Source organism: Periophthalmus magnuspinnatus, chromosome 21, assembly GCF_009829125.3.
Source record: "Periophthalmus magnuspinnatus isolate fPerMag1 chromosome 21, fPerMag1.2.pri, whole genome shotgun sequence".
Classification (NCBI taxonomy): Eukaryota; Metazoa; Chordata; class Actinopteri; order Gobiiformes; family Gobiidae; genus Periophthalmus; species Periophthalmus magnuspinnatus.
The window spans coordinates 13,780,215-13,806,721 of NC_047146.1; the positions used below are offsets into that span (position 1 = coordinate 13,780,215).

Genomic DNA, 26,507 nt, shown 5'->3' on the forward strand with positions numbered 1-26,507 from the left:
CTTTTAATCATACTCTCGCGATAAAACAAAGGCCCCGTTAATTAGCCTGATGGTAAAAAACATGTCTAGGACCGCTCCGGGTTTATGAGTCCTGCAGAAGTCTCCCTGCACATCCCGCTGCTGCACTACATTCCACAGCGCAGGCACAGGGAAAAGCACAGGGAAAACTCCTCCAAGTCAGCAGAAAAGGGGACAACTACGGACCCAACTGGATATTTACATTTAGGAACGCTAGCACTGTTTACTACTGATTGATTATCCGCGCTTTTCGGGGTTGTAGGTGATTAATTTGGCTATAAGGGTGCGTAAACGTGCGCAAACTACTTCAAAATTGGGACAAAACTGCACTTTGGACTTATTTTGAAACTGAGACAAGACTAAACACTAGAATAGGACCAAACTAAGTCTACATCAGGGCTAAACTGGCCTCTATCCAGGACCAAACCAGGACAAGTATGAATGGAGACAGCTTAATCTAATCTATTTTAAGTGAACTGTACTATAGCAAAAAACAAAGTTTAAATCTTTAAACTGGACAAAAAAGTTGTAGGAGTGAAGATGTTTTGCTGCTCATCCAAGCTTCACTTCTGGTCAGATTACTGGTGGACACTGCCTTTTATCTGTCTGAAGGAGCTAACTACACTGAAATTGAAAACAGCCTTTAGTGGCTCTATTCAATCTTTAATAGCCCTACTATTGTTCTCTTTTATTTTGTTTGTTTTGGGTTTGAGGATGGAGTCATAGATCTGTGAGAGATTATGTCTCAAATTCCCATTCCTGTTTAAGGAACAATTGTGTTTCTTAATAAAAAATAGCTTCTTTAACTCCCCTCTCATACCATTTTTTTCTCTGGCTAAAATCTGAGCCTCACTATCTTTAAAGGAGCGGTTAGTGGCTTTGAGATGGAGATGAACCGTACTATGTGACGTAGGTATGCGCAAGCAGGTTTATACATAAGGAAAAAAAAAAGACATAAATATCACAAAATAGGAATGACGAGAATAAGGTGAGTCACTGCTAACAGCTGGGCTCAATGGGAGAAAATGGTGCACCTGTTACGTGTGTGTGTTTTTGACAGAAGGGCCCGATGGGCTGTGGCGGCTCAGACACAATCACCAAGAGACCAGGGTCTGAGGCCACGTTTATTTTCATGATCACCACTCAGTCACAGTTACATTTTATACTTTCAGCATGTGTCTATACAATAAAATAAGTGTCTAAAATACAACAACTTTGCAACACCAGTGTAGTTTTATGCGTCCACCTTCACTCCAATTCAGCAGCAAATCTTATTTAGTTCAGTACCTCCACCACCTTAACAGTTTAGTTCATTATAACATAGAAACCACCAAAGGCAACAACACCAGAGGTCGAGTAAACATGAGATCTACATATGTAAAACAGAAGACTAATTTGTAATCCTAAATTGGGTAATGCATAATTTATCTTTCATAATCTTAATTTGAAGATTAGGTAAAAAAAATAGGCACTTTTAAGAGTTGGAAATAAATTAAAATCTAACTATAATCATTTAATGTTAATGTGATAGGCTAATATTTTTTGGAATTTCCATGTAGCATCAGTTTCATGTCGTGATACATGAATTAAATCAGTGTTGGAAAAATACGATATTTTCAGTTTTAAAGGACATGTTATAAAGTTTGACATTACATCTCATTGTCAGCTTTACTCAATTTCTTCTTCTTCTTCCTCCTCATCCTCCTCGTCTGAGTTGGAGGCCAGTTGGGAAGCATAGAGAGCATAGTCGAAGGCGCGGAACTTGACAGGTAGCTCACTCCACTTGGCGCACTTGCTTATCTTTTTCCCATTCAACGTCACCGCAAAGTTCTTCACGTGGAGACAGGGGCAGTCGATCCCCCGGTAATGCATCATCGAACCCCACGGCTGCAAAAATCATATTCAATTTATTTTACTATTTACTATTTTACATCCCATTCTATTAGTTGTGCTCTAGAATTTAATTTCATAACTGATAACCTTCATTTTGTTTCATGGGAATAGACACAGTTATTGGATATATTAAAATTTGTCTCACACCAGTACATATATATTTTATAAGCAGCTTGTGAAATCATAATACAATTGCTGTTTGACTGTCTGAGAATCAGGAAGTTCACAGTTAGCATTGTAGTTGTTAGCATTACCCTGAGAGCAAAAGTGTTGCCTCTGAATGCTGTGAAAAGCTCTTATAAACTCATCACGTGAATAATGAGGATGATCAGAATCCATAACGCAAATGAGGAATAACTTAGTCCACTGCAAACTGTTTTTCAAGATTTTTAAGACAGTTAAATCAGGTTCAGTGCTTTTAACCTTAAACCTTAAATTAACTGTTCAACTTTAGAGTATAGGGAACATGAAATTAACTTACATTCCCACATTCATTGCAAGCGATTGAACCATTGGTCTCATAATCCAGATGCCTTTCTCGAAGAGTGTTGTTTTCTTTAACCATGAAAAGTTTACTGTGGGAAAAAAAAAGATTTTAATGTAAATAAATACCATCTCTAATGAAATAAAATCTATAATAACATGATGCACTACCTAAACTGCGGTGAAAGATTGACTCGATGCATGTTTTCAATAATTTCGATGTCATCTCCGGTGCAGACGGCGATGTTACATTTCCGACAGATTAATTTGAGTTCAGAGGGGCTGCTGTTGCTGATGCCTTTTTGTTTGCTTTTCTTCACTCTCAGTCTTGTCTCCATTATGGCCTGGATCTGAAACTCCAGTATCTAAACGCAAAAAGTGTTACAACAACATGAAAGCAATAATAACGAATTATATAAATATTTGAATGTACTTACCCGTTTTTCGTAGTCGTTTGGGTTTAAGCCTCTTATCTTCGCGATAGCTTTGTTCATCATGTTGATACGATATTCATTCACAGTTTCTTTTTCGGCCACGTTGGAACCTTCGATCTCGACCAGCGTGTAGGTGCTGTCTTCTGCTCGTCCTCGTCCACGGGCCTGAAGGGACGAGTCAGAACACAAGAAATGTAAGAAATGTAATATTACCATGTTAGGGCAAACAAGAGACACTTCTATCAACCGACAACCTGTAAATTAATCCTCCAGCGAAGTTAGAAGATATGTAGATAAATCCCCAAGTGCAGTACTGTGGCTGCCTACTGTTACTGACAGTTTGCTCCAGTGGCATTTAAGGATGACTCAAGTACTACAAAACTCCCTATGGGGACAATAACGTGTACCTTATTATGGAAAATTGATTCATGTGAGCTTCTCCAAAGATCAAAATGTTCTGTTCCACCTTGTGACGTCATGAAGTGGTAGTTTTACCTTTAGTTCAGTAGAGATTGGCAATTCCAGGGCTAAAATGATCCAAATGATTCTAGTGAAGGTGTGTGGAGTTTAAAACACAGTGGAGCACTTCCTGTATTACCACATGACATCACAAGGTGGAACAGAGTGTTTTCTGTTTGAGAGAAGAAGTCAGACTAGATTTGCTGGGTTTGTGTGTTAAATGTGTGAAGGAAACAAAGCACAATTCCAGCACTTTTCTGGTAGAGGGTGCGCTACCTGCTTATCTCCATAATTGTTGGGACTATTGCTTTACTTGGACTGTTCCACTGTTTGGCTTTAAACTATCATGCATTTGTTCAGTTTCACAGGTTTTTAGTACTCATTTGCATTCTTGGCATTCTTGCTGTGAGCAGGCTCACCTCTCCACAGATTTGACTTCGCTTGACTAAATTCACCTGGTGACATCAACAGCTTGTTCTCATTATGGAGACAGAAAAGTTTAATGCCACACTGAGGGGAACATTTTAGGCAAAGCAATGTGACAAGCATATGGTCGATCCTCCACTTGAAAAAGCAGAGGAAGCTATGAGGGTCGATGGAGTCTTAGTCGACCAAAACTTGAACTATCCGACTAATTATTTAAATTTAACTATAAGGATTTAAATGGACAACAGCAGAAAGGAGAAGATAGTGAGTGAGTCAGCCTAAGAATTGGTATATTTTGGTATTTGTATGTAAAAGGCAGATTTAACTCATGATTCACAAGTTCAGCCTGTCTTTATAAAAATACATTGCTTCCTAGTATGTTTTTTTCTCCATAAATAGTTGTTTTTGTGCGGGTGTAGTCTTGAATGAAGTTTGAGTGAGATATATAGAGATTTGTAATAGTTCTGAGAGCTTTTACCACGCCCCCTTTTTAGTCCACCAATCGGTCAGCAGCACATGTCTTTAGTCGACCAAGAATTTCTTTGGTCGACTACAACCCTAGAAGCTACTGTGTTATAAGGAAAACTTGAACTTACACTTACTTAACACACCTCCAGTGACTTAAACTTGCCTGAATCATTGAGATCTCATTGGTGACGAGGCCGTATCGAATGACAAAATTACACGCCGCGATGTCCAAGCCTTCTTCAGCCACAGTTGTCGCTATCAGCAAGTTGATCTCACCGTTCCCAAACTTCTTCAACACATCCTTTTGCTCTGCCTGGAAGTGGGAAATGCGTCAATGTGAATACAAACAGATAATAATAAAATGAAAATAAAATACTCACAGATGTCATAGGTTTCACATCACTCTGGTCTCCTCCGCCGATCAGATAGGCTGCATTCACTATCAGGTCACCGAACTTGGGGTTGTCCTGTACCCACTGTGCCAGGGCAATAGCGCTGCGGCGTGTCTTGGTAAAAATGATCCCTCTGGCATTGTTTCTGCGGGTGAACTCCTGAAGGATTGTGGTCCGGAGCTTGGAAAGACTGGAGTTCTCATACTCGGGATTTTTAGCAAGCTCCATTAGCTTGTCTTTGTTACCTGTGCAGTAATAACAAGTGAGGCATTAATAATTAAGGTTTATATGTATCGACATGGGTCAGGTGTAAAAAGGCATTGCATTGATACTTTTCAGTGGCAGATGAGGGGACAATGGCACAATTTTTAAAGAGTCTGAAAACTCAAGAAAAAAATACAAAATTGACATAGAGAGCCTGACATATGACAGTTTTTTGGTTTTCTTTAAGGTGAATGTCACTGGAAAACTTTAACGTTATTTGAATATACACAATTACTTGATTTAAAGGCACAGTACTGCAGTGACAAATCTGAAGAGTGAGTACCTCCAGTTAGCTTTAGTCTACAAGCGTAATGTTGACATCAATGCATGACACCACTCGACATGTACCTTTAGTGAATACAGTTGGATCAGTGTCTGAAACCCAAAACTTGGAATGAGCCATGATAAAACTCATCTGATTTGAGTAAATTAGTTACTAATTATTATTATTATAGTGTGCTCTTAAAATATGTTTCAACTTACAGGAGTACAGCAATGTTTTTTAGTGTATTCATAAGAATCTCAGTCAACAGAATTACTTAAAGGTGCACAGTGGAACTTTTGTGGTGGATGATATGTCACCAACTTACAAGGAAGTATGACATTAAAGGGCCTGTGCTGATTTCCTCCATGCATTTAAGCAAAATTTGCCTTGCCCCAGTACAGATACATATAAAAGTGTGTCAAAGTAAGTTTATGGTCTGTCTCCATCTAATTATAAGGTGTTTTATTGTCTGAGAACCAGGAAGTACAGGTTATTGTTAGCATTACTATGACAGCAATCTCCACTCTGGACTCTAAAAGTTCTAGTTCTTGTTCTGGACTAGTCATATTTAAAAAAACAAACTATAAAAATCAAGTACAACTCCTTTAAACTTATCTAACAGGTTTCATTTAATTACAGTTTTTAAGAACGTGCTTTCTAATTTGGAGCTAAAAACTTCTCCACAGATCTGACCTGTACCATACCTTCAAACAGGGTGAAGAGGAATCTCTCAGTGTCAGTGGTGTTGATAGCTTCCCCATCTGGAGAAGTCTTCTTTTTCTTCTCATCTTCGTAAAAGGAGTTGAGGAAGCTGAAGGCATCGCACATTCTGATTGTGTTGCTCATCTGCAGCCCGGTGTTGTACTGTTTAAGGTGGTCCACACAGTCACGCACATTCTCGTTGCCTTCTTTGACCGCTGGAATCAAAAATCATTAAAAAAGATGAAATATGGACTTAACCAGTATCTATATGGAGCTCACCAATCCCACCCACTTCTAATTCCACTGTGGCTTCAGAAGTGCATTTCTCAATCATTTTCCCGATACACTTTTAAAAAAATGTTAACGAGGTGGTATTTTAGTTCCATGGGCTGCTAACACATCACATATGTAGATCAACATGTTTCCTTTTATTCTTTTGATAAAGCTATATTTGCCAAAAACGACTTATGGTAAATGGTCGCATGGTAAATGATGCAGAAGAAATTTTGGTCTCATTCTGAAGATAAATTATTGGAGAGGTTTTCTGAACACATATGACAATAATTACAATCAAACAGGGACACAATAAAACAATATGTGGAAGGGAAATGTCCTTGAAATGATAATTTTAGACCTTTTTGGCAACAAAATATTTAATGTTTGAAAACTTAAAGACACTATTTAATGCTTATACCCATCATGGCAACATCATTTGTTCCAAATTTCATAATCCTGTCAAAAATTGTGTGTTTGCATCGTCTCATCATCTGAACTAAGAAGTAGGTCCCATAACACATACTCACTAGGATTCTAGCTGCTAACATTGTGTCCATATCAAGGCCTTATAGTAGAGCTCACCACCTCGTCAATATAACATGAAGAATTATTACTCACTGGACTTAATTTGCCAGTGTTACACTTGAGACAACATGAAATAAAAGTACATAGACATGAGTGTACATTTCACAAAGTATTAAAAGATTATGTCTCAATAAATTAAGTTTTTAGAAGACCAATAATTGCTTTAGTCATCCACAGCCCTAGTTACCACATAACTGTTCAGCCTTGAGCAAGTTTTCAAGTTTTTAATGTAAATTTTTTCAGAATGTCTATGGGAAAATACTTGTGGGAAATGTTCTTCTGGAATCAGGGAAAGGGCGGTAACTATTTAGCTCTATAACTATGTGAAATTTCTTACCATCTCTCTCCGTCTGAACCACCCACTGCTCGTAGGTTTGAGATCCGCACTCATGGCCAGGGTTCAGTCCTGCATGTTCATGGATCTCATTCATTATTTTCTTGATGACATCACCAAAAGGATCCTAAGCAGATGCCGGATGAGCATTTCTGTGGTATTACATTTTTAGAAGTTATCATAAAAATCTTACCGCCTTTCGAGCTTCAATGGATTCAACTTTTTTCTCTGATTCTTTTCTGTACTGGCCCAGATTAGCGGTCATGATGGTGGAGGCATCCAAGTTAGCACAGATCTACAATGATGAGAATAAAATTGTAATACTCTTACTTTACTTTAAATAGTTTTTTTAACATTTAGTGCTAGAATGTGATACAATAAAAACATAACTAGTAAAAGGCCCTGTCCCAGATTCCAAACCATGAGGGAAGAAAATGTTTCCATTTTAAATGTTTGCTCTGATTTTCATTGGACAAAACTGAATGCTCCTCAAATTGAAAATAGTATTGACAATAGATACTAGTTACACTTTATTTTCTAAAGGAATCGCATTTTTTTAAGGATTATTGCGGTATTGAAATCGGTATTGAGTATCTAGCCTTTTTCTTGATACTGTAATTGAGTTTGACATTGTAATATCATGACAGTAGTCCCTGGCAATTGTCTCCATATGGTTCTCAATCATTAAAATGCCATTCACAAAACACAGGCAATTTCATTTGGTCTAATTTTTTTCACAAATAGCAACTTTTCGTGTTATGTAGAGGGTGTTATCCTGAACTAGAGCAACTAAAAAATTAGTAACAGACACCAGTGGTTTACATGTGCTGCCATGTTTACGCACTCGTAGTATGTGCTCCTCGGTCTTGGACATCTTTGTAGCCCCGCCCACTCCCGGTGAAGCGGTCAGGCCCAGGATCTGAGGGAGGGGCTTGGTCTTCTTTCGCTCCTTCTCCAGCCTCTTGTTCTTGTGCTTTTGAGTGAGGAAACGCATCATGATGTGGTTGTACACGCCGCCTTTCTGTGTGTGGTGGCACTCATCTATCACGATCAATGACAGGTCTAAAAACAATACAGAAAGTTATATTAGTATTTTACATAATCTACATCTACTCTTCTAAACCTGTTTTTAAATATGTACGATGAACCGTTAACTCTTGTGAGCTTCAAGCCGTGTAATAGTGTTGTTACCTCATCAAAAATATATCTGGAGTTGTGTTTTGTTTCATTCACACATGTTTGAGTAATACTTTATTATTAGTCTGTTTACATCTCTAAAGCTCTAAATGCTCTGTGATGACATTAGTTTTCAAGTTAACAGCTGCCTTTTACCTCCTGTTTAGTAGAGACTGGCAATTCCTGGACTAAAACTAACTAAATGATTCTAGTGAAGGTGTGTGGAGGTCTTCCTGTATCACCACATGACATCACAAGGTGGAACAGAGTGTTTTCTGTTTGAAGAAAGAACACATGGACACAAAACATGGGTGAATGAAACAAAACACACACCTTTGATGACGACATAACATTATAACATAGATCAGAAAATAGCGTATTGTAGCCCCTTTAATTTGGTCTGTTTGTATTTTGAAGTATAATTATTGTTTTGACCAAAAGCTGTGACTAAATATTTAACGGATGATATCACCAGATTTCACAACATTGGTGGCTTTCAGATGTGGGACAGATGAGGGCAGGAGTCATTTTCCTGATTATAACGTGCTACTTTCATAAGAAATATACAAAAGAAAAATCCAGAGACGTTATAGATTTGTGACTTTAAATTACTGTCTAACATATATGGACAATAGTAATTTTACCTGCGCCATCTCCATTTAAAATAATGATACCTTAAAGATTAAAGATAGCACCGTTGCCATAGCAATAAACAAAATATTACATCTTACAAACAGGAAGTTGAAACCCATATATAGAAGTTTGTGACATCAACCAGCAAATAGAAACTAACCTTATACCACTATGTAACTGGTTTCTGTTCAAGTATATGCAAAAATATGTGATTAAGAAATAGATTTAAAGGCTATATTTTATAACAATATGAGATTATACAATAAAAATGATTGAAAAAAAGGGGGTTACGCATTTGCCATCTGACCAAAGAGACAAGAGTTCAAACCTCTCTGCATTTCATTGTATCTTGACTAGACACTTCACCTGCGTTTTAAAAAATCTTTTCAGTAGGTGTCTAGTTGCAAAGAGACAGGGCATCTGGCACAAAACCTCCCAAATTACCATGGAAGTAGCAGTTCAAGCTTCAATGGAATAAGAGGGCAGACTGAAAGGAAAACAAGTATGCAATTCCTCCTAGAAACCAAGAATTTTCCAAGAATCTATAGCGATATCTTTGCACAATAGCATGCTAAGTGCGAACACAAATGCTACATAATTGAGGACACATGTCAATACAAGTTTACATGACTGCAGGTCTAGAGGGATAGAGAGTATGGAGAGAGTGACAGTTTGATGTAGTGTGGGTGATAGCAGCCCTCTGGTGAATTAGCCTAGCCGCACGCTGATGGCTTGAACAGACGCGTGGCCTGGAAACTACTTACTGAGGAGAAAAAAAAAAAAGGGTTTGAGACATTTGAGCAAACAGCATATGTTCCTCTGTGCTGGACCAGCGAGAGCTCTTGTCAGGTACCGCTAGGGACGGGCGAAGAGGCACCCATTCAAAGAGCTGTCACGGGAGTCTTTTTGTATATTACGTTATTGTAACTGAGGAGGGTGGTTTTAAAATAGCATATTGTTGCTCTGTAATTTACAACCCTGCTTGTGACGTAAAATGAGAGGTTTATAGTGCCATATTCTCTCTTATACAAGTATTAATTTTCCCATTGACTTTCCAAAAATGTGTTAAATAATGTTGAAATAAAACAGGTAGGAAAGTATGTCTTCTCTGTCAGTAGAAATGACATAAGGAATTTTTCAGAATAGCTTTAAAGGTCCTATATTACGCAAAATTGATTCTTTCTGAGCTTTAAACCATGTTATAATGTTGTTACCTCCTTAAAAACATATCTAGAGTTGTGTTTTGTTTCATTCACATATTTTAGAAACCCTTTATTGTTTCTGTCTGCATCTCCAGAGCTCAAAATGCTCTGTTCCACCCTGTGATGTCATGTTGTGAGAATCTGATTTCAAGTTAACAGCTAGCATTTTCTTTTTTTTTCTTCAGTAGAGACTGGAAACTCCAGGGCTGAAATTATGCAAATGATTCTAGTGATGGTGACTGGAGTTTAAAAACACAGTGGAGCACTTCCTGTATTACCACATGACATCACAAGGTGGTGCATTTTCTATTTGAGAGAAGAACTCAGCCTAAATATGCAGGGTTTGTGTGTTAAACATGTGTGAATGAAACAAAACACAACTCTGGGTATGTTTGTGATGAGGCAACAACATTTTACAAAATAGTGTAATATGAGCCCTTTAAAAAGTGGTTCCATTTTATTTTTCGACACTATGACTCACCACTTAAATGCACTCCTTCGTCCTCTCCGCTCACTGCCCTCTCTAAAGAGTTCTCCAGTATCTGCGCCGTACACACCACCACGTCGTACCTCTTCACGATCTCTGGGAAAGAGATCTTCAGCTCTGAGTTTCCACTGACTCTCTCCACTTTGTACGTGGGCTTCAGGAATTTGAGAAACTCCTCAGAATAGAGCTGCTCCACCAAAGGCACCTAAGATACAGGGAGAAGGGTTGGTGGTTAGATTCCTGCAACTGGTATTGTATTCTTGTGTCAATGAGCAAGACAATTCTACCTATACTCGTTTGAATGTGTTAAAGTGTGACAGAGGAGTGGATGCCATGAAAAAGAAAGACATATTCATAATTTCCGATGCAATATTAATTAGTTATGTTTGCAGTGGCAAGTTTTTGATTTTGTGCTACATGTGTTCAGAGTTTCTATTATCGCAGTGAAAGAAACATATTTTGAATCAATTGGCTCTGTGCACAAAGGTAGCCAGCTAGATCCAATCAGTGTTCATCTGATTGGATCTAGCCGGCTGCCGCTGTGCACAGAGCCAATTAGATATTTGATTTAAAATATATTCTAGGGTGGAGATTCTCAACTGATTGTTTTATTGTGACCTACTAGAGGTACTGTTTTTTATTCTCTTATAATATGGGCCCAGCTTTCTTTAAATAATTAAAATAGAGTTCTCCAATTTAATAAATATGGAAAAAAAAAAACATTTATCACTGTCCCTGGTGATGCAAGGTTGGTGCATAATTTTAGTTTTTCCATTGTTAAGAACCAGAAGATTTTGGGTCAACCATGCCTTGCTGTCCTCTATAATTCAGAATGGGAGTCAGGGAGCCTTTTCCATCATTAGTAGAGCTCGATATTGAATTTAAATCACAATTTAAGTTGGTGCAATTATCAAATCCCAAAGGCTATAAGTAATTAAAGAAGACCTATTGTGCTGCTATATAGTTATGATCTATGACACGCGTGGATCATTATGTTATAATTTGCACATTTTAAATACCAATTTTCATCAAAAACAACTTAATAAAAAAACAAGTCTGCTGACGCCCACATTAGAAAACTGCGGTGCCCCATGGGAGCTGACGTCTGCGTAAACAGCATCACAACAAAGCTCTGTGTAGCTGTCAGTTCCTCCTATGGATAGCTACAGATCATGCTTGTAGTACTTGTAGTTTGCACTATGTATAGAAAATTTTGCACACTTGTATATTGTCTTTTGTATTGCACTTTTTATATGTCTTTTTTTTTTTTTTTTTAAGGACTACAGATGGAAATTAACATTTTGCTAAATCTGGTGCAGCCATCTTTTTAATGTATCTGCACACTGTCCTTCAAATAAATAAATAAATAAATAAATGCTAGATCATTTGTACCAAAATAAAGAACAAAGCAAGTACAGAGGAGTGGGAGTATGTCGGTGGCAGTGAAATTGATTGGATTTGATCGGCAATATGGCGTCTTGAAAATAAGCGATTAAAGTAAGACGTTCTTGGCCAAAGTCAGCCTGTAAAGTGTAAATATCTTATTACATCAAGGCCCAACCAGGATATCGTCTTAGCTGTTATCATGGGATTGATATCTGAAAAAGTTCATTTTTAAATATTAGCTCAGATATTCAATACTAATATTGTTATCGATGCATCCCGGTTAGTTTATCAGTCCAAATTTCAGTCTTTTCTCAAATGTTAATGCTCCTGGAGTTGTTTGCAATGTTCACTCTGAAACAGAATCCTACTGCCAAAATTGTGCAGCTCTAGTCTTTAACAAATGGAATTTAAAATGGACAGTCATCTGCATAAAGTGGCGTTATGGTTCTTTAAAACCTAGTGAAAAAAGGTACAAAGAAAACAAAACCGGACCAAGAATTGAACCTCGGGGAACTCCACAATGTAGAGAAAGGGAAGCAGCTGTGTCTTTACTGAAAAAGATCTTCCCCTTGAGGTATGACCTCACCATTCTAGGGCAGTCAGTGTGGTCAACTGTGTCAAAAGCCGCAGTCAGGTCTAAAAATGGCAGAGCTACCAGCATTATTCATTAAAACAGATCATTAAAGGACATGTATTGACACTTTGATCTGTTTCATAATGTTGTTTCCTCATCACAGACATACATGGAGTTTGGCTTTGCTTCATTCAAAAATCGGCATATTTAGATTGTGGTATTTTGTCAAACTGAAAACACTGTCTTCCGCCTTGTGATGTCATTAAGTGGTAATACAGGAAGTGCTGCACTGTGTTTTTAAACTCCATATGCCTTCACTACAATAATTGTGATCATTTCAGACCTATATATATATATATATATATATATATATATATATATATATATATATATATATATATAAATAAATAAAATAAACATAAATAAAAGCAACAACTTGATGTTATTCTAGTGTATTGAAGAGTAAAGCAGTTCAACTGAGGCAAAAAATTGCTGTTAACCTTAAAACTCCTATGACATCACATGGGGAAATGGGGAAATTTTGAGGTTTTGGGATGCAGACAGCCTAATAATCCCGGATTATTCAAAAATGTGTGATTGAAACAACACACAACTCCAGGTATGCTTTTATGTTATTGCTAAAGGCTCCAATGAGTCAGTTTTGCGACCTTTAAAATCTTTAAAACTGCTGACTTAGTGCTGTGCAAGGGCCTTATAGACTGGAACATGTCTAAAATGCCATTTGCAATTGCCATTTTATCTTTATTCATACAGGGAGAGCTCAACGAGAATACTCAGACTCTCTTTTTCATGGCCGACCTGTTCAAATACAGAACAATACAAACAAAAACAAACAAAACAAGTAACTGCACGAGTCCATTTAAAACATTAGGTGTGATTATAAATGTTTGTCACCAGATTATTAAAGTGTCTGTGGCATTAACATATCCAGTTTTGCATGTCCTTGAAATGTATTCTGTTTTTGGGAAGCTAAACCAAACACCTTTTCTCCAATTTCAGTTCTAGTGAATTTAACACTAAATCCAGGTTTATCCTGCTACTAAACTGTGTATATGGTGTTTTAATAGGATTATCTACTGTTGCTAGGTATTTATGGCAACTTTAGTGCAAACTAGGTTAATTTGCAGCTTTCTGGTCCAAAACGTCTAAATCTAAGTTTGTGATTCCTTGAGTGGCCTGTGCAATTTCACGTAGTTGGTGACATTACGCATGACTGCTTTGATTACAGCCATGTGTTTCTGATTACAAACACCAGGCTTCAGGGGTGGAGTTTAAAGTGCGGTTACCTGTTAGATCAATCACACTGCTCCTCATATCTTCAGACTCCGTCCCTCCTCCTTTTTCTAGCCCCGTTAATTAGCTGTATTTGAAATGTGGTTGTGGGCGGAGGTGTTGAGAAGAGTTTAATGACAGTCTGCTCACAAAAAGACAGCACAGCTCCTGACACAAGGCTGCTGTTCTACCTATTGTGCATGTTTTGGGAGTGCCTGGAGAAAACCCACCCACTCAATGAGGCCCAGGAGTTAAACCTGTAACCTTCTTGCTGGGAGGTAACGGCTACTCAACCACTGCGCACAGTTAAGATTTTGACAAACGTTTGATAATTTTGATGAAGTCTGCAATTTGAGTTCTTGGTTGGACGTGATTATGGCAACAGATGACGACAACTCCTTGTAAAATGATGTAAGACTTTATTATTGTATCGAGTATATAAACTTAACTGGGATAGCAAATACCCCAGAACTACAGTTTCCCTCGAGTTACAGCCCATGCCACTGTATAATTATCCTTGTGGCATGAGAAAGTGCAGGACAGCGCTCGGGCAGTTTACTTGGCACATTATTGGTCACTAGCATTATGGTTAAACACCCATTAACTGTGACTCAAACGCTGGCCCTACCCCATTGTTTGGAATATCCTACTTTTATTGCAACCAAATGTGGAAGAGAATGTTTAATCCTAGACGGGAAAAATACATGGAAAAAGACTGTGCCAAATCGTCACAAAGAGCAACCCAATAGTGTAATTTGAGCCGCACTGACCTATATGTGTAGTAAAAGATTTGGAGGAATATGTTGGGTTCATGTGACAAGTGGTGTAAAGTAAAGTACATTTATTTGGTGCGTATACAATGGATACTTTTAAATTTGACTACATTTATCTGTACTTTCTACTGTACCTCATTTTTTTAACAGGGGTGAAAAGTAGAAGTATTTTTCTAATAGTTATAGGAAAGTTTAAGTTATATATACAGAGTTGTTGGCTGAGGGGTTATTTTTTTAGTATTGTGGTGAGATTTTGCATAAAAGTAGTGAGTTAACATCTCGACAGTGAACAAACAAAAATATTAACATTAAGATTAACTGGACAATTAAGAAAGAAATCAAGTTCACAACATTTCACTCTTTAATAACTCTCAAAATTTGTCTGAAATATTTGTATTGCATTACTCGATTTTTTAACTGACACTTTTAATTTACTTATAAAATGATCTTATAATTGTTGGAGGTCATTGTTTTGCAATTTGTTGTTGATAACTCAGTATTACTGTCAATTCACTGGAAACTAAAACTGACACAAAGTCTCATGTCTTCTCTGTCAGTATACAGTGGATATGGAAAGTATTCAAACCCCTTAAATTTTCCACTCTTTGTTATATTGCAGCCATTTGCTAAAATCATTTCAGATCATTTTCCCTCATTAATGTACACACAGCACCCCATATTGACAGAGAAACTCAAAATTGTTGAAATTTTTGCAGATTTATTAAAAAAGAAAAACTGAAATATCAGTATAAGTATTCAGACCCTTTGCTCAGTATTTAGTAAAAGTGCCCTTTTGAGGTAATACAGCCATGAGTCTTTTTGGGAAGTTTTGTGTTTCTCTGTCAATATGAGGTGCTGTGTGTGCATTAATGAGGAAAAAAATGAACTTCAATGATTTTAGCAAATGGCTGCAATATAACAAAGAGTGAAAAATCTAAGGGGTCTGAATACTTTCCGTACCCACTGTACATGAATCAAGTTGTATTTTTTCCACTAGAGCATTAAAAGTGGTGGTCTTATCTAATCACAAATGTATGGTGGACTTAAAGTGTGCACTATGTAACTTTTCTGGTGGAAGCTTTTCTAAGTCCATGGAGAAAAGAAAGTGGGGTCAAGGTCAAGTTACAGGCCAGATCTATGGAAAGGCAATCCCAGTCACATTAAGACCCATGTTTTTGAAGGTATTTTTCAGGCAAAGCAACAAAATTACCATAACCATTTCCCTCCATCTGTAATTATGACTTCAAATTCTATAATGTGGTGATCATAGATTTAAGAATCATGAAAAATGTGGGCAGCTACCATAGCAACCATTACCTGTTGTGCATGTAGACCATACCTTATTGACCAGGACTATGACTTTGGCCGGGAGCCCCTGCTTCTTCCTCTGGTCTAGATGTTCTTTGGTGATGTACACGGCCACTCGGGTTTTGCCGCTGCCCGTGGGAAGACACACGATGATGTTTTTCCCCTCCAGAGCAGGCCGGGCCACTTCCATCTGATAATCCCGAAGAACAATCTGCTTCTTCGGTGATTCACCGGCCTCTGCTCTTGAGTCACACTCATCTGGAACACACAGGACACATGGACAAGAGTTATTCAGTAAATGAATGTGGATGGAGCTATATGGGAGAAACACAGCGTGGAGTGGTTCTCAAACCTTTCAAGTCAAAACAATAAGGACCACCTAAAAGAATATCAGGCCATACGAGTACCACCAGATGAGAGAGAGGAGTATTCCAGGGCTAAACTAGGACTAAACAAAGACTATAGGTGAAATCCTCCAGCTAAGTTAGTCCTGACCAAGTCTAGCAAAAAGATCACAAAGATGGGCCCCTGAGCACTGCACTGTGGGGCTCACTGCTCCACAGGAGATGGTCCTGAGGCATTGAAGGATGGGTCAAATGCAAAGGACAAATTTCTCTATGGGGACAATAAAGTGTACTTTAATCTTAACCTTACTTAAATTACAATTTTAAGTAAGTTAGTAGTGTAATGAATTACTCAGAATATTTGTAATTAAATTACAATTACTAACAAAACACTTAGTTACCCATAAACATGACCCATAAACATGACTGTCAGGTCACCATCTCAAAGGCGGAGAGGAGCAGCTTGCAGCAGCAGCGTGGAGATGTTACACATTTCTGTTGTTGGTGTGATAGATTTAATCAAAATGAAGTATTATGCTTCCCTGTTTCCATATTATAAAAAGCTAACCGTGTTTCCTGGTAATTCACCGTCTTTGTTCTGAGTTAGGATTAATTATACTGAAATAAAGTACAAAGATACCACCACTAAACATTGTTACCATGTTAACTCCAGTACCATGCTGTGCTACCAAAATACTATGAGCAATACTAAGCCTGGTATAGTCCTCTTTACACCAGGACGGTTTACTGACAGCTCTTCAAGTCTTTTTTTTTTAGCTTTTCAGGGAAAAGAGTGGCCCTGGACCATGGCTTTATTTCTTTACATTGGCACAGGAATCTATCATTTTGGCATTTGTATTTACATTTTGGAGAAATATTTACTTTTAGCTAGCTTGAGGACCATCAGTCATCCTCTACCTAGCCCCCCGAGCGCTGCAAAGCTTGACTCCGCCTCCTTCCTTTTCCAGTCAAACTTTTACATTTCCTGCTTTTAGGCCATGCAACCCCCCATGAAGCGCAGACTGATTTTAATTTTCCTCCTAAGTCGCAGTTCAAAGTTTAAATCCGGCTACAAAACGTCAAATCTTGTTTAAGAAAATCCAAAAAAGGATATGTAAAAGCTTTGAAAACACAGAGAAGAAATTGCTGCCTTTGCATAGCCCTAGGAGCTTACAGATGCTAAACTTATTACAGGGGAAAGTGTGGACAGTGCCATTCTGGTGAGTCAAACCACATGAGACTTGCTATAGTCAGGGCTGTGGCAAAGGCAAAGTATTTGTTATATTTGAAGTGTCTGTGTCCAGGATATAGCACTGCAAATTCCAACATGTGACTGGCAAATGAAAATGGCATCATAGTTTAATCATGTTTTTCTAAAGGGCGTGGGCGGCATGTTTCAAAAGAAAAGGTGGTGCTCGTATGAAGAAAGAGTAATACTTAAACACTTAAACATTAATTACACAGTACAGTTTATAGAACTCACATTTAGACAAATAAAATTCAGTGGTTCATGTTTTAGTAATACAGTACAGGAAGGACTGACATTTAAAGAGGGTTGATCTGCAGAGGACACATTTTGCTACAAACACAGTTAAACTAAGCTAGTAGTATTAGAAAGAAAAGTAATAGCAGTAGCACTAGGAGCGGTAGCAGTAGTAGTAGTTGTAGGAAGAGGATGAGTAGTGGGAGTACTAGCAGCTAGGAGTATTAGACATAAAAGTAGTAGTTAGTAGTTAGTAGTGGTAGATTAAAGGCCATGTAGCTGTTTCTTGAGGTCAAAGTAAGTCCTCAGTGTACTCGGTAAAGTGTCAAGTGTTTTATTGCCCAATAATCAGGAAGTGTGCAATAAGCATGGTAGTTGTTGTTAGCATTACCTTGATGGAATAACCTCCGAAAGTTATGAAAACTCATTGTGGTGAATAATTAGGATGCTTGGAGTGCATAAGGTAAGTGAGAAAAATATTTGGAAAGTGAACTTGTTAAAAAATCTAATAAAAATCTGGTACTGCGCCTCTAACCAAATACTCTTGTACCAAATGAATGGACCAATGTCACAAAACTTGTCTGATCCATTTACTGTCCTGATGTAGACTTGGACTGGCCCTTGTCCTGAGTTACTCCTGGTCTATTTCAGGTTTTGTTTTGGGTTTACTCACAATTTTGATGCGTTGTGTAAGTGAACTAGAGATCAACTGATGTGGGTTTTATTCATGTCCAGAGCAGCCGTAAGATCTGCTGATATTTGGAAGTCAACATGTAGGACAGATTAATATTATTTTGAACAAAAACACAAAAGAACAATCAACTATGACCTTATAAATACCATTGAAGTGATTACTGATTACATTTGTGAGTTTATTTCTCTGGCATATTTCCTTGTTTCTTGAAACTCCTCCTACATCTGTGCATCTGAATTTTCTCCATTTGAAGGAGTGTACAGCCCTTTGCCGTAGCCCTACACCTCGCTGCTGAAGAGAATTGGTCTCTCCAGAACGCACAATATGAAGGGGGAGGGCTAAGGCAAAGGGCTAAGGGTGAGAAATGGATCAGTGTCTTTACAGGGCACTGCAACCAATTTCCAACAACCCCTTTAAAAAGCAGTCTAGTCACTTTTTTGCGCCTCTTCGCAAGTGTTCAGATAAGACTTCAGTTAAGTATTCTGGCTGAAAACAAAGCAGCCGATATGTTACTCTAGCGTGAACACAGCCTGAGACCAGAGACTGTAATAAAGACTATGTATATTTGCAATGAAAATGTTTATATCACTGTGATCCCATTTACAACTGTACATACATAGCAATAGCATTCTCCAGCATCAGCTTTGGATTAATTCTCAGTGTTATTCTCCAACCGACGGGTGTGTCCACGCTTTGATTGTCATTTTACAATCCCCTTACTCCCCCAAAATCAAAAGCCGGTACAAATTGCACACGTTTCACTTTTATGTTTGCTCTTATTCTTTTACAGTCCTGGGCATGTGGTTTGAATTTGCAGCCTTGGCCATGCTACGTCCCCAGTAACCTCTCCCTGCCAAACACACATGGAACATATTCTTTGGTGTGGGGAGCAAAAAACACAGGAAAATGGAGAGAGGATCCAATTCCTACACATTCCAAGTTGACTTTATGATTTGACAGCATGTGGCATTTAATGAGGTAAATTTACAACTCTGCTCCTGTGTATTTATCATGAGTTAAGCTACTGTTTACTCACCGTCTTCTTTGGGAGGTTGCTCCAGTTCAGCATTTTCAGCTTTGTGCAAAACTGAAATCAAAAGACGAAGTTTTTGAAGGTATATTTTAATAACATGTCTGTGTAATCCCTCAGTCGTCCAGACCCGATCTATAGTAAAAGTTAAAGTTAAAATCTGACAACTGGACAAATTATTGCAGGAGTGAAGACGTTTCGCTGCTTCTTCAGTTCGTCTTCACTCCTGCTCCTAATGATTTGTCCAGTTGACAGATGTAACTTTGGCTTTTGCTATTCTAATAACATCTTTAGCTTTTTAACAACATATTTTTCTCTTTTTCTCATTGCTAACTAATGTCTTTATTTGTATTTATAGAAACTAATAAAAAGTAAAAAACTGTGAGTGTGTGTGTGTTTCAATAAAAAAACATATAGACATAATTGTAATAATGAGAAGCAGTGACATTATGATTTGTCTTTGTCATTATCATCATGAGCATCCATTCATCTCTCTCTACTGTCAAGTTTTCAACAGTACTGCACTTTGTCGCTGTCTGACTCTTTCACAATAAGACTCTTTCTGAAGCCGGAATATACTTAGACTTTTATAGTCTAAGAGCCACTTCAGAAGTGTTATTAAACCAGCAAAGCCTTGACATTTTAAAGAGCACGACTCATAGAAGTGATCATACTTTTGGAAAGCTGTTGTTTTGGATATTTATAACAGCATTAGTGGACAGCGCATTGGAGGAGAGGATCAAAACCTGCAGAATTGGAACCAGCAGAGATATTTAATATGGCTTTCTCTGCTTTTCTCCACAAATACAGCTGAAATTGCGACACGCTGATGGACAAAATGAAGATACAAAAAAAATTGGTGCCATTAAAATGACTTTGCTAAAACTGAAAGCCCTATTTTGTACAACTCTGGAATTAAAACACAAAATGTAAATAGGTGGTTTTCAGATTGTAGAAGGTGATAATGTCTTACTCCCAGATGGAAATATCTGAAAGGTAAATGCACAAAATGTTAAACCTGATCGTTTCTAGAACAAAAACAACATTATAACTATATTGATTTTAGCTATGCCTATAGAATTTTGTGATGTCAACTGAAACCCAGCAAAAAAAAAAAAAAAAAAAAAAAAAATCCAGATTCTAAACATAGTATTGAATCCAGGCACACATTTTATATCTGCATAGAATGAACACATTTAAATCTACAGCAATCTATGAGGGCAAAACAAAGTACTTCAGGACATAACAGGAATATTTGAGGGATATCTTTCCCACAGGAAGGGTTTGGTTATGATGAGCATGATTTTTGGAATTTCATACATATTTTAACTAGTTCATGTCCGACTACGAGCCTGACTGACCTACACTGTCACTATTTTGAAATATATCATATCAAAAAATTAGATACTAAGCAATACTAAAACTAGTGTCAAAACTAGATACTCATATGTGCAAGTATCGATACTAAAAACTGACATTCACAGGACAGAAATGAATCTTTCCTGAGTATCTTTAGAATGATCTTGAGCTGTATCAATATTTAAGTATAATAGTATAAGTCATGGAGCACTATGGGACATACCTGGACGACTGAGGGATTACACAGATATGAGGCCACATGGTAAGAAAGTACTATGACTTCATGTTGAAAATTACATTCTATTGTCTAAAGAAAGTAGTTTTTTATCATTATTGTGGTATATTTTAACTCCTGCATGTTTATAACAGGTGAAGTTACTGGTTACTCACCTCCTTCTTTGGGAGCTTCAGCGCTGCTCGTGGGATCCTCCAATTCAGCATTTTCAGCTTTGTACAAATCTGAAATCAATCGAAAAAATGTAAACACAGTATTAGAAATAACTCATCAATATTAGTTCAGAAAATACTTATCTATACCCAGACAATAAATGCTTCTAAAACTAGTATTTAAACTAGATGGACATTTGAGTAGACAATAATACTGGAAAAAAATGAACAAATTAAGATAAAAAAAAAGGAAGATAAATTCATTTTTCATTCAAATCACAAATTGTATTAATATATTTTTAGAAAGTTGTTGAGCTAAAAGAATTGGCACAAGACCACATTGATATTCTTAACAACAAATATAGTTTTGTGTTTGAAAATTGTCAATAAAAGGTGTTTTTTGTTTCATTTTAAAATCTCAGTACAACATAATAGTAGCTCACATCAGCACAGTTCTTTGTTAATATAATTCATGTACATGTACTGATTGATTTGTCATTGAAGCCTTTTTAATACTCACAGGCACATTTTGAAAGAGCATACGTGAATACTTTTACCCGTGTATTGTACTGAGCTTTCATTCTACTCTTATTTATCGATCCAGAAGATGTTCCACTCAGTGTTGTCACGATACTAAAAACTTGATTTCGATACTATGGAATAGACTCTGTACTGAAACCGATTATGATATCACAATGATAATTAACACTCTTTCTTTAGACAATGGAACGTGATTTTCAACATTAAACCATTGTACTTTCTTTTATATTATCATGCACCTTATATATAATCCTTCAGTTGTCCAGGTAGGTTCCATAGTGTCCATGGGTGTACACTAGTCTATGTGTCTTATACTTGCACTGATACAGCTCAAGATCATTCTAAAGCTATTCAGGTTCTGTAAATGTGACTTTTTTAGTATTGATCCCTGCTCAAATGAGTATTTAGTATCAATATGTGATTTTTGAACTCTAGCTCCACTTCTACTGTTCTCAATATCGTCCATTTAATTTAAAACAGGCACATTTTTCTGTGTTATTCTACGCACTGTTTACTTGTAGCCATCATCTTCAATCAGCTCACCTCTACTCCAGCTCAAAGCGCAGGTGAAAGGAATGAAAACAGTATTGAGTTTCACAGAAGGGAACAGGAAGTCAGCGTAACTATAGTAACCTACCACACAATCTCAGCTGTTTATGTTCTCCACAAAGTTGCTGAAATAGTAGAATAAATATTAAGACTATGGACATTTTTCCTCACTATTTTGATAGAAAATGGAGGTGAAGGAGCACTGGGTCACTTTTCTGTCGCTTGTTTCCATGGAGATATAATGCTTTCCAATGGAATTTAATCATCACATCACTTCTTCACAGATCTGACCTGTAAACCTAACCTGGCCGTACAACCTTTTTGTCTCCATGGTGACAGTTACGTTTAATGATATGTGTGGAAATTTCCAGGCAAGGCAACAACATCTCCATGGAGACAAGCAGAATGTCGACAAACCCCCACCAGGAAAGTTCCGTGGTGCAACTTTAAATAAGGTGATCACTCCAAAAACTTAAAATAAATGGTATAACAGATATAGCAATACTTGAATAGAGATACTTAGATATTAAAAACATTAAACTAGAAATGCAAACCTATTCTATCAAATTATTATTATTATTATTATATGGATTTATGACTTTAATGGAAAGACATGGTTATTAATCTAACACCAGAAAGCTGAAATTTTCCCAAAAAACTGATTTAATACTGATATTTGGGCAGTTTATGCACGTTTACTTTAAAGTTTAGGTTTGTTTACATTAGCAACTAGAACCAACATGGCGGCAGGTGGCAAAAAAATCAAAAGTATGAGCAATATCAACACTATCCATAACATGTTTTAATAAATATTTTCAGCAGAGTTAAACGCGTGACAACATTAAAGCCTTCCTTTCCGTGCCAGTTTACTCTAGTAGTTTTACAATCGATTCGTTCTTCCGAAAATTTGCTTTGGGATCATCCTTTAATTGCCTGTGCAAATCAGAACTCGGGGAAGAAGGACAATCACACGACACAAGCAGCAAGTTTAAACCAACTCTAAGGGACAAACTGTTTATGCACATGACGCATTTTGAGGAATCATTTGTGAAAAATCAAAAAGCGTGAATCACAGGAAGGGCTTGGTCTTTCTCTTTTTAAAGCTTGTGTTCAAATAAATAAATAATACATGTACAAAAAAAGAAAAGCCTACTATATTGCTGCCATATTGTTTCTAGTTGCAAATGTAAACAAATGTAAAAGAGACTAATGAAAAGACCCTAATGAAAATAGAAAAAAAGTTATGATGACGCTTGAAGTTCTGTTGTTTGTTTTATAATTGTATACAGTGGACTTCACCTGTTGATTCCTCAGGACTGTCCCGAGTTGAGTCGACATCTTTGGCAGGGCTCGGAGCGGGACATTCATTTCCTGTGGGCTCATCTCTGTGTGAGGGGTCCTTCTCAGCTAAAAAACACACAAAAAACCCCCACAAATTACATGCAAATACTGTCAGTAAGTGTTTTAAAATAACTACATTAAATAATCTACACTAGGAGAAACAGATATTATGCATTTTTCATGATTTTTTTGATCTAAAGCTGATTCATCTGGTAACTTCCTATTCAAAACTGCAAAACTTATAAAGCATTTCATTCCTATTTACTTGTTTTTATTGTTTGAAAATGCCTTCCTGAACCCGTCTGACATGTTTGAAAAATCACAAAGTACAGTGAAGTGAACAGAGGTGAGGGGTAATTAAAAACAGGAAATGCAGGAAAATACAGTATTACTCAAATATGTATAAATCAATCAAAGTACGACTCACGAAAATTGATTTTAAATAATATGTCCCCTTTTGTGTGTGGGTTAGCGAGATAAATTCTGGATACAATAATGCAAAGTAAAATGTGTTTGTGGGATAGTATTGTTGTTACGATACTAAAATTTCAAGCTCAATTTCGATATCAAGGAACAGACTTGATACTCGATAGAGATATGATGAAAAACGCTCTTTATTTAGACAGTAATATGTCATTTTCAACATTAAATCGTAGTACTTTCCATTACGATGTGCTCTTATATCTGTGTAATCAACTCTAATAGGTCGTTCACACTGGTTTAAAATTAGGATTAAACTAGAACTGGGACAAAACTATAAAGAAACCAAAGCAAGTCTAGATTCAGAACTAAACTGGGCTCAAAATAGAACCAAACCAGGACAACTTTGACTGAACAGTAATTTAAACGTATAGGCGTACTCCCAGTTCCACCCTGTGTTTCTTTGTTTGTTTACATACAGAGACAAAGAAGAATCAAGTCTAACTACATGATTGCAGGTTTATCTAAAGCCAGAATAAACATACTGCGCTAGCTTCATCTAAATACTGGCTAAAAATAATAATAAAAAATACTGTATCTAGAAAATCCTCATACTGCACTCGACTCACCGTGTTGTTCATTTACAGACTGTCCTGAGAGCAGCTTGTACAGCTCATTGTGTTCAGTTTGACGGAGAATATTGAGGAACGTAGAGAACCATCCTTCAGGACCCTTGACGATTCTCCCCAGAAGTTTGGAGGCTTTATTCCTTGGTTCAGCTTCTGCATTAATCTACAGTGAAATAAAATCAGAGATGGATAGAATAGGCAAAAATTGTACTCAAGTCACTCAAGTAGCAGGAACGTTACTTCAAAATAGTATTGTTCAGAAGTAGAAGTACAACGTAGAGGTACAAGAAGTAAAAGAAAAATGTATTTGAGAAAAGTACTACTGAACTAAGAGTAATCGTCAGGATGTAACATCTGATTTATAATTTGAAGTGAATGTAATTGGAAGGACAAAACATTAAATACACACACACTTTTGAAAAAAACTACATTACATCTGAAGGAGCGGTACAAAAAACACAAATGCGCAAATAAGTTTACTCACAGTGGGAAAAGTGACCAAAACTAAGTATACTGCTATAAAAGTACTGTGAAAAGTACATCTTACACAAGTATCTGTAACTGAGTAAATGTAATAACTACTCACATCTGATAAAATACAGCAAATATCAACTGATGCACAATTTAGACAACTTAATACCAGACTTTGTGCATTATTTCATGTTTTGTTCTTAATTACATTCACTTTAAATGATAAATAAGATGTTACTTCCTGACAGTTATGCTTAAATTTACGCTTACTTTTCACAAATAGTGTTTTTTTTACACTTACTAAAGTCATTTCTTGGATAACTTCTGGTATTATTGGTTGAAGATGGCACTTTGAGCAACATAAAGCTTGGCTGGTTATAAATGTTTTGTTATTTTGTCATGTGCGTGGATAAATATGAGAATTCAGGACCTTGCCACTGATGTAATTCAATTCAACATGTTCCATTCATAGTGTCACTGCAGTCTGTGTTTAGTCTGAGTGGGACTTTTTAGGATCTCGGGCGCCATCTTGTGGTTAGCTACTGCAATTACAACCCCAATGCAAACTACTTCAGGCTTAAACTCAAATGAAGCAACTCTTAGGCCTAGTAAATTCAAAATATATACTTACTATGTCCTTATCTGCGTCTGTAATAAGTTTAGAAGAATAACAGTGCACGCAAACATCTGCAGCATCCATTTTGTCCAGCAGACTGGGGAAGAGGATCCTGATGAGCTCCACGTACAGATCATTGTCTGCCTCCTGCTCTGCACTGGGGATCTGTCCCTCTGCGTACTTAGCCGCTCGTTCACATCCTCCCTGCTCCAGTGCGTCCACAAACACACGGAACCAGCCGGGCTCGTGTTGCGCCTTCAGGACTTCAGTGATGAGTCTGTCCGCAGCTCTCAAATCTCCATTTTGGTGTAGTATCTGCTCTTTTTGCTCCTCGGTTAGAAAGTGAATACGATGGACAACCTGCTCTGTTTTGATGAGGTTTTTCAGCTGCGGCCTGAACGTTTCTATTAAACGTTTCCTCACCTCGTCCGTGTTTGTATCCATACTTTACGCACTTGGATCAGCGCACCAGGTCCACGGTGTGGTCTTGAGGCAGGGGAAGGATTCAAATGACTTCCACAGCAGCCCTTGATAACTCCTTGTTAAGTTGGCGTTTTCGTTTTCCACAAAACACTACACAACTTTCGGTTTCGATTCTGGGTAATAGAGACTCTATGCCCTGTCTGACCGCTAGAGGGAGCGCTTGTAATATAAGAACAGCTCTATTCACAGTGAATATCTCTTTATATTCAATTTAAATAATTTTAGGAGCGAAAAGTAGATAAATCCGTGTCCATGTAATGCAATGGTGACCACACTTGAAAAATGCGGAGCTTAAAAATGTTCTCCTCCCCTTCCTCCCTCCCTCGCCAT

The 26,507-nt window shown here is 37.3% G+C and overlaps 1 protein-coding gene across 1 annotated transcript; it reads right to left on the reverse strand.

The window, feature by feature from the left end:
* Positions 1–1,123: 1,123 nt before the first annotated feature.
* On the reverse strand, positions 1,124–26,273 carry ifih1 (interferon induced with helicase C domain 1). Its single transcript, XM_033986843.2, has 17 exons — positions 25,710–26,273; positions 24,608–24,770; positions 23,517–23,624; positions 21,132–21,200; positions 19,389–19,439; positions 15,863–16,089; positions 10,492–10,702; positions 7,844–8,061; positions 7,193–7,294; positions 7,003–7,126; positions 5,807–6,019; positions 4,562–4,818; positions 4,345–4,494; positions 2,832–2,993; positions 2,566–2,759; positions 2,393–2,486; positions 1,124–1,905 (listed from the first exon to the last, which is right to left on the reverse strand). Exons 1-17 carry the CDS (start codon positions 26,136–26,138, stop codon positions 1,687–1,689), a joined length of 2,991 nt encoding a protein of 996 aa, XP_033842734.1. The 5' UTR covers positions 26,139–26,273; the 3' UTR covers positions 1,124–1,686.
* Between the last annotated feature and the right edge of the window lie 234 nt (positions 26,274–26,507).